The sequence below is a fragment of the Triplophysa rosa genome, linkage group LG18 (assembly GCF_024868665.1).
Source record: "Triplophysa rosa linkage group LG18, Trosa_1v2, whole genome shotgun sequence".
Taxonomy (NCBI): domain Eukaryota; kingdom Metazoa; phylum Chordata; class Actinopteri; order Cypriniformes; family Nemacheilidae; genus Triplophysa; species Triplophysa rosa.
In genome coordinates this window covers 7,211,258-7,223,767 of record NC_079907.1, presented here as the reverse complement: position 1 = coordinate 7,223,767, position 12,510 = coordinate 7,211,258, and the positions used below count along the sequence as shown (strand labels likewise).

The 12,510-nt window shown below is 36.8% G+C and overlaps 2 protein-coding genes across 2 annotated transcripts; both read left to right on the top strand.

Moving 5' to 3' along the window:
- The first annotated feature begins 3,858 nt into the window (after positions 1 to 3,858).
- On the top strand, positions 3,859 to 8,279 carry LOC130569088 (FERM domain-containing protein 6-like). Its single transcript, XM_057358471.1, has 4 exons — positions 3,859 to 3,953; positions 5,336 to 5,394; positions 6,709 to 6,889; positions 7,999 to 8,279. Exons 1-4 carry the CDS (start codon positions 3,915 to 3,917, stop codon positions 8,188 to 8,190), a joined length of 471 nt encoding a protein of 156 aa, XP_057214454.1. The 5' UTR covers positions 3,859 to 3,914; the 3' UTR covers positions 8,191 to 8,279.
- A 280-nt stretch (positions 8,280 to 8,559) lies between these two features.
- LOC130569525 (FERM domain-containing protein 6) lies at positions 8,560 to 12,417 on the top strand. The gene is made up of 6 exons (XM_057359225.1): positions 8,560 to 8,675; positions 8,917 to 8,985; positions 9,278 to 9,440; positions 11,292 to 11,453; positions 11,528 to 11,703; positions 12,406 to 12,417. The coding sequence occupies exons 1-6, from the start codon at positions 8,583 to 8,585 to the stop codon at positions 12,415 to 12,417; spliced, it is 675 nt and encodes a 224-aa protein (XP_057215208.1). The 5' UTR covers positions 8,560 to 8,582.
- Positions 12,418 to 12,510: the final 93 nt, after the last annotated feature.

The window sequence follows — 12,510 nt, the reverse complement described above, 5'->3', positions numbered from 1 at the left end:
CCCCCAGTTTGAGAACCACTGGAGTAGAATGAGTGCCTGTAGCTACTGTGTGGAAAGAGTGAGCTGCAAATGTGTCTGGTCCTTCACAGAAACGAGTGAGAGTAGCGTGATTATGACATTTTCTTCTCTGTATTCAGTTCTCTGATGCGAGATATTTTTACTCGCCATCACAAACAGGTATTGTTGTTTAAGGGTGTCAAAAGGCATACTGTGTATGTCTAACTCAATAACAGAAACTTAAACACTAAACTAAGCTAAAACTAATTTTTACACTATTACAACATAAAAACTAAAATGACAAAAGCACATAACAAAATTGCATAAACTTTATTTAACATAACTAAAATTATAAAATCACAAGCTAATACAAAAATATTAACTATATTGAAAACAAAACTAAAATAACTTTAGCTAGTTTAAATTCTCAAGGTAAAGTTAGCTGTAGTTTTGTGGGTTTCTATGACAACATTGTAGCATTCCAGTCTTCAAAGGACAGAAACTCTCCTTCAGGTTGTTCCAAACCTGTGTACAATTTGTTGTTCTGCTAAACACTTAAAGATATTTGCAAGAATGTTTGTAACCAAACAGTTCTGGGTCACTATTGTCTTCCATAGTACAGAAAGCTTCTATGTTAGTCAATAGTGCCCCAGAACTGTTTAGTTTCCCACATTCTTTAAAATATCTTCTTTTGTGTTCAAGAGAACCAATCATTTTTATAATGTTTTGAATCAATTTGAGGGTGAGTAAATGATGGCAAAATTTTCATATTTTGGTTAACTATCCCTTTATTGTGAATCCCTTTGTATCAGTCTCTAGATACTGTATGGAAACGGCTGAATTACTGGTTTATTGGTTTAAGCCGGTCTAGCTGATGTGTACCTGTCGATGGTCAAACCCTTCTGAAACAAGCAAACAAAAACTGGCTGGGCAATTAGATCACCATAGGCTGTTTTTTAAGGAAGATACACATGTGCTTCAAAGGGAGGACATTAAGGAGGGGATCGGAAGGAGGAGAGATGAGCACTGGATAACTCAAGCAAACCACTCATGAAGAAGACCTCATAGAACATGACCATAATGAAGAAGAACCAAGACAGAAGTTTGTGTGTTATTCTGCCCAATGAACTACAACTGAACATCACTGTGGGGGTGAGTGTGTGGATGTGTTTTTACACTTTAAATAAAATTTGATGTTAGGTTTAATTTACTGTGTGATTGATTTCAGATCTTGTAAAACGTTTCGTGAGACGCTGTCTTTGTTAATAACTTTGATTCAAATTTTCAGAATTTGTGGTACGTGGGTGTTGCAGTTTTTGTAGCTCAGGCGGTGCGAGCACTGGTGTATATACTTAAATAGTTGGTGGATGTTGCTTTAAAATCATTTCTGTGTGGGATGTGTGTTTTTGCAGATTAAGGACAGAGGACAAGATGTGTTCAACCAGCTGTCTGAGCTACTTGGAATCAGAGAGCTTCACCTGTTCGGCCTCAGTGTGGTTAGGGGTGAGGTTTCTTTGTAAAATTGAAACTGAGGTGCGCACTCGCATGTGTGTCTCTGCTGACTGACGCGCATCTCTCATATCCGCTGACTGCACGCGTGCGCGTGCACACGCATCATGTACTGTACACACTGTAGTTCATCTCTCGCTGCTCCGTCTACATGGGGTATGTATGCTAACAGTGATGCTAAACTCTGACACATGCTAAACTCATGTTGAAGTCGTTCACTCTGTGTAACACAACCTTCCATTCAACCTGATTCCTTGTCTTACGTTAAAACTGTGGTCATTTCACCTAGGTAAAATGACATTCAACACGACTTCTACTTGTTTTTAAAAATCCAAAATATAAAAAAATGAATAAATCAACCAATATATGTGATATATATCTGATTGAGTTCTTTACTAACACAAAAAACTGCAAATACATATACATCTTTAGAGTAGAATTCACTCATAAGATTTTTAACTTCTTTATTGAAGTTGCAGCAAAAATCAACCCACTTCTTTTAATACAGACCCAAGATAAAGACAATTTATTTTACATTTCAGAAAAAGTGAAATAAAGCAATGTTAGTTTCATAAACGGAAACAGACGAGAATAAAGTTGAAGTATTGTATTGTTATCTTAGACTTTTGTGAGATGAGTACAAAAATGAAAAAGGTAAATTAAGTGACATGTTTAGTTATATTTTATTATTTGTACTTCTTTTCAGTCACAGAGTTCTTCAATTTAAGAGTTGTTTGGGAAAGAGAAGATTCTGTAATTTAATGCAGCTTGGAGAACTGCATTTAGGGAAATTTGGGGAAATTGTAATGTTCAATCATTTATTCAATGAAAATAAAAAAAAATGTGTATTGAAGAAAAGTTAATATGGTTTTATATACAGTATACTGTCAATTATAGTTTGTGGATAGAAAATCGGAATCGGCAAAAATCGGAATCGGCAGGTTTCACTTGTAATAAAATCGGAAATTGGAAACGGCAAAGAAAATTGCAATCGGTGCATCTCTAATTGAAACTGCTGACTTAGCCCGTTACTTTCAGCAAGTATTGTGCATAAATCTTTGCATAACTCTGTGCTCATTTTGATTAATGAAACTGTTGTACACCCCACCTTTAAGAAGTATTCATAGGAATGATATTAAGGCGAAGTGTTATGATCATTTTTTGATGCAGTTGCATTTTTGGGAACTGTTGTACACCCCACCTTTAAGTATTCATAGGAATGATATTAAGGAGATGTGTTAAGAATCAGACCAACGATTGAGTGTTACTGAATATATGAAGATGATTTCATGATTTAATGGCATAATCAGTATACTTAAGCATTGTTTGAGTGATGTTTGAACACATAAGTATATTTTAATCATACATATAAGTATATTTTAATCATTATAACCAAGTATAGAACAGATTTCAGTAATATAAAATTCAGTGATGTCTTTGAGCTGGATAAAGTTCAGAAGGTAAAAAATATTGATGTCTTTAAGATTTGTTTGAAGCCGTGGCTGGATAAAGGGAATTTACCTGATTGGTTTAGGAAAGAACCTCCTTTCCTAAGATTCACTATAATTGTAGGCTGGAAAACACTTGTTTTTCAGATGACTGGAGACATCTCACTTTGTTTGGCCTGATCAAATAAAGTTAATTCCTTGGCACCTGAACTTTCTTTGTCTGAGACATTTTTTGAACTTCAAGAAAGACTTTTCCACAACACAAGCTAAAAGAGTTGCAATGGAAATGAAATGCTGAGGTTGACAGGAAACAGGAATGAAGGGAGTGATATGTGCTTAATTAAAACCAGGGGTCTTTAACAGGGGTCTATGGCTGGACTGCTTTTGCAATACTTTGTAAATATTGTCGTTGTTTTATTTTTATGAGAAAGATAAAGTTCAGCTAAATGTTTTATTATTATGTATTACAAGCATGTTACTATAGGTAGAAGGTAGTACAATATGTAGCTATACTTAATGTCCCTTTATAGCATCTTTGGACTGAGAAAGGTTGGAGTCCTCTGGTCTCTGGTAGGCTGTTAAAATTTCACCCAAAAATGAAAAAATCTGTCATAATTTACTCACCCTCTTGTCATTTCAGACCTTGATGACTTTCTTCCGCAGAACACAAAATAATATATTTTGAAGAAAGTTGGTAACCGAACAGCACTGGCTCCCATTCACTTCTATTGTATGGACACAAAACCAATGCAAGTGAAGGGGGCCAGTTAACAACATTCTTCAAATTATTTTCTTTTGTGTTCTGCGGAAGAAAGTCTCATACAGGTTTGAAATGACAAGAGGGTGAGTAAATAATGAAATATATTTCATTTTTGGGTGTACTCTTTTTAACTGATGGTGCTTATTCTTTGTTGTTCAGACAATCAACCTTTGTTTCTGGATTTGGAGCAAAAACTCTCCATGTATCTTCCAAAGTCCTGGAGAAAGAACATATTAAAGGTAAAGTCTTTAAGACTAAAATATTTTAGACTTCATACTCTAATAAGGGAACTGTTTTTTGGTATTCCCCAGTCGGTCAAAAGCACATGACTGTATACGTCCAGTGTATCCAGTAAATGCAAAGATGCATTTGAAAAGATGCATCAAAAAGTGCTTCTGGAATTAAGTCACATTGAGGAATGTTGATTTTGTAGGCTTTCATTACTGTATATGTCATTTCAGTGATTAAAGGAACAGTTCTGTCATGAATTACTCAACCTCTGGGGCGCCATTGACTACTATTAAAATGTTTGTCAAAGGCACCCCGAACTGTTTTCCTAAATTCTTCAAAACATTTTCTTTTGTTTTCAACAGAACAAAAAAATACATTATTTTTTTACTATGGTAGTCAATGGTGCCCCAGAAATCTGTTGCTTACACAGGGTTTTTCCTGCATAGAGAAATTGGAGGCGGCCGCCTCCGTCAAATGTCGTGCCGCCTCAGGCTCTCGCCAAAATGATGTTGCGAGTCTTCACAAGAAATGCTTCGTGCATTTATCAGACTGTCATTTGTAACTGCAGTTGCGACATTACGCCACAGTGGAGTCGCTGTTTCGTTATCAGCACACTGAGGCGCTAAAAGAGTTGCAGAACAAGAGCCAGCCTGTGTTTCACGGCTGTTTGTTTAGCATCCAAGTAAGTTTAATTTCTTAAAATTTATTAAATTAACATGACGTACATCATTGTAATGTCTTTAGCTGTGCAGTTGGATCGTTGAATCAGCGTATACTGTATGCAGCGAGTTCGCCAGTATGAACGCACATTGCGTTCAGAACGACTCGCACACGAATGACTCATTTGAACCGATTCATTTAAACGATTGAACTTTTCAGTCAGTAGCGATTAGCGAATATAAGAGATCATTGAATCATTTAAAGTGATCCGCAGAGAATGCAAGATGTGAATGAGCTTTGCTCATTTAGAAAGACTGGTTAATTCAGTTGGCTATTGTGGGCTGAAAAGTTAGTTGAAATTATAAAAAAGCTTTATTTGATTAAAAAAACATTTCTGTTTTGTTGAATAAAAGTAATGTTTTATATAACTTAATAATCGTCATTTTTATCTAATTTTACTAGAACTTTTAATATGTCAAACTCGAAGTCACTTTGGTTAAGCCACTTAAAGGTACGGTAGGCCTACGTGTGTGTGTACAAGATCAGGATGGCACCACCTCCGCCTCATTTTGAGCCAGGAAAAACCCTGTTACATTGTTCCAAATACCGATGGTGAGTGATTCATGACAGAATTTTCATTTTGAGGGAACTACCCCTTTACCAGTCAATGTCTTTTGTCATGTATAGTCTGTATTGACATTCTTCTGATTCTGCATTCATTTACTTTCAGGACAAAGTGGTTATGTATCTAAAGGTGCAGTATTTTGCAGAAAACTACCAGCTAATTGTGTAAGTTAATGTTTTGTTTCGTTGCTTTTTCATTGTTAAAAATATTAGACATCAAAGGAAGACTAGTGACTTGTTGTGTCTACATTTTTCAGTTGGCTCAGTTTAAGTTCTGTAAAGGACCGAATTGTTGAGATAAATAAAGCCTGTTTTTTACTTCTGCATCAGACCTACGCAAAGGTCGTAGCCTACACAAAGACGCATACCCTTGTGGGCAATGTGATTGTGATTGGTCTGCTTGAACCCCCTCGCTTTACTCATACGCATTTCCTAATGAATTATGTAAATAAATTACGTGTTTTCTGTATTTAAGAACTCAAGCAGCAAAAGTGACTGTTTACTTGCTGCTATCAGTGCCAGTCGTAAAATGCAGCTAGAAAATTTGGAGTTGAGGGCTGAAAATGTTAAAGTCCCCGTGAACCAGAAGTTGCGATTGTTTTTACTTCCATATTTTAACACATTTCCGAGTGAAATGGAATTTCGAATGAGAAAAATAGTGGGCGTGGATTTCATATTTTTCTGCGATTTGATTGAGACGGTCCTCACTATAGATCCAGGGTGCGTGGTTGGATCCAGATCCGACTCCTCCCACTTTATATACTTAGCCGCAATTTGGAGAGTTAAGTTGCAAACAGTGGTCGCCAACGTTTGCTCTTTTCAATGTAATTATAATTTAGTGTACGCCTGTAAGTAATGATCACAGTTAAATATGTTAACCCAAACCCTTACCCTAAACCTAAATCTAATAAAATATGTTATTAAAACACGTTAATAAATAAATTTTGTTTTCAGCCAATTTTGTTTTTCTGTCAAATTAATAACTTTAGTTATGACTTAATGCGGAAATGATAGAGCAACAACACGAGTTTGACGTGTCCACCAATCGATCAATCAAGACGCAGTGGGAGGAGACTGGATGCATTGTCGACCAATCACAATGCAATGGGAGGAGACTGGATCTGGATCCAACCTTGCCCCCTGGATCTCGCGTTCTGCAGTGAGGAGCTACTGATTTGATTGGATGTATAAAAACAGCCGTTGCATTTTGAAATTGAACTGGCAGCAGACTTACAGTTGAAGGGGAGGAGTTAACGGATGCTCCGCCCATGCAGTCTAACATAGGTTATTTAAGATGGATAGTCACTACAGGATGGAAGTTTATTTTCATATTTTATCTGAAGATTACGAGGGCATGAATGTTTATGAAAAAAATAACAATATAAATAACAATAATGAAATATTTTAATAACATTGAATTGATATTTAATTTGTTAATGTTGTAATGCCCCATTTTACCTGCTTGTTTTGTTCCTAAAGAAATGACGACGCTCTCAAGCTCTATTATGCTGAAGTGAAAGCCAGAGTTTTGAGTTCTCGGTGTTATGAGCATGAAGGATTATATTTCCAGCTGGCTGCGTATGCCCTACAGGTCGAACTGGGCGATTACAAACAGGGAAACAATGCATACTTTCAACCGCAGGGGTTTTTACCTGTGTGGGTGCGGTTCTTGTTCTTATTCTGACTTTACTATCTAAAAATTAGCGGTGTAACGGTTCTCGGTAAAAAATTGAACCGCACGGTTCTCCACCAACGGTTCGGCACGCGGCTCATCTTAAATCTGACGACGCATTTATAATGTGATTCGTTAAAAATTATAATGCGTAAAACAGACAAAGTTCAGCTAATGTATGTTTGTCGATGGATACACATTTAATACCTACAACAAATCAAATAACGTAGACAAATTTCAATAGGATTGACCAATGCTGTATAGTCATTTATGCTTTCATCACCCGGGTGTTGTGAGCGCGCGAGTGCAGGTGAGACCTGAACAGCACATGTTGCTGTTTAAACTACACTCATTCAAGTCTTTCCAATTTAAACATTTAAGTGCAAGAAGATGCACAAGAAAACTCGCTTGCGCGCTGTGAGAAGATCCGAAGCGCGCATAAGGAAAGTCTCAGACATGGCGCAAATATTGAGTTGTCTTTGAAGCGCTTAAACGGACATATTCACACACGAAGTAGGTCAACATGCCCCTCTTGTCGAGTATCTTAACAAACATAGTAGGTTATGTCTTAAGTGAATGGACGAAACACAACGCATTTGTACAGTATCAGTGTACTGGATCGGTTTCCTTCCTCTTAAAGCGACAGCAGGGAATTCCTGCTGTCTGTTAAAAGTCAAGGAAATCACTCACTGCTTGTGACTCAATAGCTTCTGTAACTTCAATTATGATTCGTGTTTATTTCATTTGTACATATGCAATGTTATGTTTCATTTGATTACTTTAATCCATTTCTACCTTAAAATGTATACAGTATATATGCAGTATCTTATCTTATTTTCTTTTCTGCTTTGCTCTGTTGTTTTATTGGTGCTGTTACTTGTAGCTTGATTATTTGTTCTTATTTTTATTTGTCAGTAGTCCCTTTTCCCTGAACATAGCACAAACCGAACCGAAACCGTGACCCTAAAACCGTGACACAAACCGAACCGTGAGTAATTTGAACCGTTACACCCCTACTAAAAATGTAATTTATCTTGCATGCTTAAAAACTTGCATACCTACAGCAAGCAGTGACTTGGGATCAATGCGTCATACAGGTTATACAAAGGCGTGGGAAAGATTACATCCTCGAGCACACCCCAGCCCTGCACTGGGAAATTACGGGAATGTCCTCTAGGAAAGCTACTCAGCTTTTCATACAGAACGCTTTTACCCTGAGTGACGTGCCAGTCACCATCTATACCCTGCTCAAAGTCTGGCAACATGCTTACATTACTTACATAATATAAATATACATTCAGACAGTCATAGCATGGGATAGTTGAAAATTCTTTCATTATTTACTCACCCTCATGTCATTCCAAACCCGTATGACTTGCTTTAGTCCGCAGAACACAAGAGAAGATATTTAAAAAAACAACAACATTGGTTACAAAAGATCATTTTCCTCCTCTGCTTTTCTGCTTTTCATTGTGGGCACAAAAACCACTGAGACATTTCTCAGAATATGTTCTTTTGAGTTTCAGGAGTCATGTACAAGTTTCAAACCACAAGAGGGTGAATAAATGATGATAGGATGTTTTTTTGGGGGGGGGGGAGGGTGTAGGTGAACCAACCCACACATCGCTCTATTTCTCTCGATTTGGACTTAATGTTGTTCTTATGTATTCCTTTCATTTCCATGGTTCCTTATACCTTCTCTCCCAAGGGAAAAAGAGAACTAAGACGTGGTGTTCTCCTGGGTCTGGCTAGAACTGGACTACAGATCTTTGAGGTATTCAAGATATTTGATCTTTCCGGGTCTGCGCCCGGTTGCATAAAGCACCTTAAGTGTCATACTTAAGGGAAAAACTTAAAGTGATTTATGCAACCGGGCCCTGACCTTCAGGATGATGCAACACACATTACATAACACAGCAACACAGTCATGATGAGCATGGCCTGTTGGCTCTCAGCATACATACATGTAATTGTTTTAAGATTTAAATGTGTGTTTTTTTGTTTGTAATCTTAAGATGCTGAATGGAGAACAAGAGTTTCGATATGATTTGGCTTGGTCGAGCATTCACTCGATTACGTTTCAGGTGCTGATGTTCAACACGCAATGTTTCCAGTACATTGTTAAAACTTGTATGATTAACATTTCTAGAACCAAAGATATGTGTTCCAAATGCCACACTACGCCTGTGTACTTAAAATGAAAGGTTAGGTTAAAGTCATAACATTATTGAAGGTCAAAAAATCATGTATGTGTGCTCTGTTAAAGAATACCTCAGAAATAATAGCATTGTTTAGTAGTGATTTCAAACACTTTATAACCCACGATCACTTCCTGACACTTGAACTTTTAAATGAGCCATTTTTGTTTCCCTTCAGGGCAGGAAGTTTGAGACACGTGCAGATGGCTTGCAGGGGAGAAAGCTGGTGTTCTATAGTGTCTCTGTCCTCCATGCCAAACACCTGCTGCAGCACATAAGCAACAGTCACCGCCTGCATCTCAACACAAAGCACACAGCCTTTCAGCTTAAGGCAACAAACGGTCAGAATCTGTGGAATAATGTGGTGCAAACAGAATAAGTTGCACGAGTTAATGAAAGCTTCTTCTGATCTTTACTGATTTTAAGAATAAGTCTTAATTTTACTCTTCTATAAAACTTGACAAAACAGTTCAACATATTAATGCATAGTCTTTAATCTTTTACAGCATTTATTATATAATCATTTATTATAATTATTATTTATTTTGATAAATATCGGTGCATACTATTGTAAATCATAATGCAATGTAAATGATAACGTACAACATTTTAATGTGTAAAAATGTATTGATGTATGTAGAAAAGAATATTTACCAAAAATGATAAATGCTGTTGAAATATTGTTTATTGCTATGTAAAAGTAAAACGTAATGATGAGATCAGAGCTCGTTGCCGCATGAGATTACAAAAGCGGTAACCCAGATCTATAGTAGTGGTTTGTGGTGCTTACATCAAACAGTTGAATTAGATTAATGTAAACTGTATCTTCCATTTATAAGATTATTTCAAAATTATATTTTTACATTTCACATTTTGCTTGTAAGGGGTAGTTTACGCCTAAAATGAACTATACTTTCACTTACCCCGATGTCATTCCAAACCTGTACAATTTTTTTCTTCTGCAGAACACAAAAGAAAATATTTTGAACGCTGGTAACCAAACAACATTGACTTTCATTGTGTGGACACAAAACCACTGAGACATTTTTCAAAATATCTCTAATGAAAATATGTCTCAAACGAAAGTCAAACAGATTCTAAAAGACACGAAGCTGAATAAATGATGAAAGAATTTCTGGGTGAACCATCCCTATTAGGCCAAATAGGCACCTTAATGTGATAAAATGTTGTTAACTGGTCCATACAGTTGAAGAGAATGGGGCCCAGTTCGGTTACCAACTTCAAAATACCTTGAATATTTCTTGTCCGGACCTCGGTAATTTTTCATATTCAAAAATAAAATGCGAAGCTCTGAATGAATAATCAGCCATTTAAAACTCTTCTGTCTGCTTTACATAGTTCATGTTTTTACAGTTTGCAAAGATGTTTATTGTCCATGGTGTAAAAGATAAGTGTAATTTCACTTGATGCGGGAGGCTGGTTTGTCATCTGATTGAAAGAGTTTTGAGTGAGTGCATGGGTGGGTGGGTATGCAGGCTCCGTACACCGCGTTCTTTCACGTAATTACACATTTTAGGAAGTTCATATAGTTATGAGGAACATCTGATCTCACACCATGCCATTGTTAACTTTAATCATGTAAAATATTTTCCCCAAAACAAAGTTTTTGACAGTGAAAATACTGAGTGACTAGTATAACGTAGTAAACCTGACTCCCCGACCTCAAGAGAAGCTCTAGCGATAGTTGATAGAGACTATTTCTGGAGGGACATTCTGGAGTCTGTATGGACGTTGGTTCGAGGCCCGCTCGGCGCGGGGCGAGTAGAATCAGTTACAATAGTTGTTCTGAAAAACCACTAGCCACAGTAATAAGCCCTGTTCATAGATATAACTTTATAAATTGTTAACTTTAATAATCATTATATTTAGTTTGAACCATTTATAGCATTAATTGGTTATAATAGGTATAATTATTGATACCCCACCCCCACCTCACTAATTTTCAAAACCTGGCTACGGCCATGGGGCATGTTGTCACAAATGTGCTGATCACCTTGTGTAAAGTGTGACAACAACCCTGGTGTCCCCTACAACCCTCTTTGTACAGTATTTCCTTACTTTTTTGCATCCTTATTTGCTTTACATGTAACTCTTTATTGGTTCTTGTACACCACTTGATGCTGGCTTCAGTAGTATGATTTCTAATGTGAATTCTCTCTGTGTGGTGACAGACACATACAGAGAGATGTACATCACAGACCAAGTTGATATGAACATGGACGACAGTGATGGTGAGCTTCCACCAATGAAATTCCTCTTAGCCAACATGCAGAACCAATCCAGTGGCCCCGTCTCTGTTCCAAACTCTCAAGATTGTGGAAACGGTATAAAAGGTAAAGCAAAAACATTGTAAATGACCCTGTCTAACTGTTGGCTTTTGTTCATTCATTTGTCTTGATATATGCAGGCTCAGACATCGCGCAAAACTCTTGTGGTTTAGAGATGAGTGTTGATGAACCAGTGGAAATGTTGGTGGATGATCTTGAGGATGTCCTGAGTTTAGTGGAGCTAGTAGAGGGTGTATCTGTAGATGATACTTTTCCCCTGACCCATTTTCTTACAGCATGTGGTAAGCAGACACAAGTTCCTAAATCATCAAATAAATCAAATTATGGAAGTTAAAGTGATAGTTCACCCAAAAGGTTCCTTTACATCATTTACTCACCCTCTTGTCATTTCAAACCTTTGTGACTTTCTTCCTTTCCACAGGATACAAAAGAAGATATTTTGGTTGCACTTTATTCTACAGTACTTGTACCTATAGTGTACCTACAGTGTTCTTACCTAAGAAAGTACTGTGTAGTATAAGGTAACTACATACCTAAACCTAAACTTGGTATAAGTTTAGGTTTTCGGGTAGGTTCAGGGTTAGTACCTAGTTATTACCCAGTTATTATATTTACTGTAATACATACACAGTATGTACATGGGAAACAGGACTGTAAAATAACCGATATTTTGTAGAAAGTTGGTAACCGAACAGCACTGGCCCCCATTCACTTCTATTGTATGGACACAAAACCAATGCAAGTCAATGGGGGCCAGTTAACAACATTCTTCAAAATATCTTCTCTCGAGTCATACGGGTTTAAAATGACAAGAGGGTGAGAAAATGATGACAGAATTTACATTTTTTGGTGAACTGTCCCTTAAATGCAGATTTGGTTAATGAAAGTTATATAAAACAAAAAGTCTTATCAATCTGTCCCTCAGTCCAGTAAATAGAGACCACATAGTGAAATGTTTGTAGAGATTTTGATTACCTTTTAATCTTTGTCTGTACAGGTTTTGATTTGAAGAAAAAATCTTCTATGATCCTGTGAACTTTGAATAGTTGCACAAACAGGAAGTCACTATACCACATTTAAAGAAAGAGTTAAAAGAAAAGAA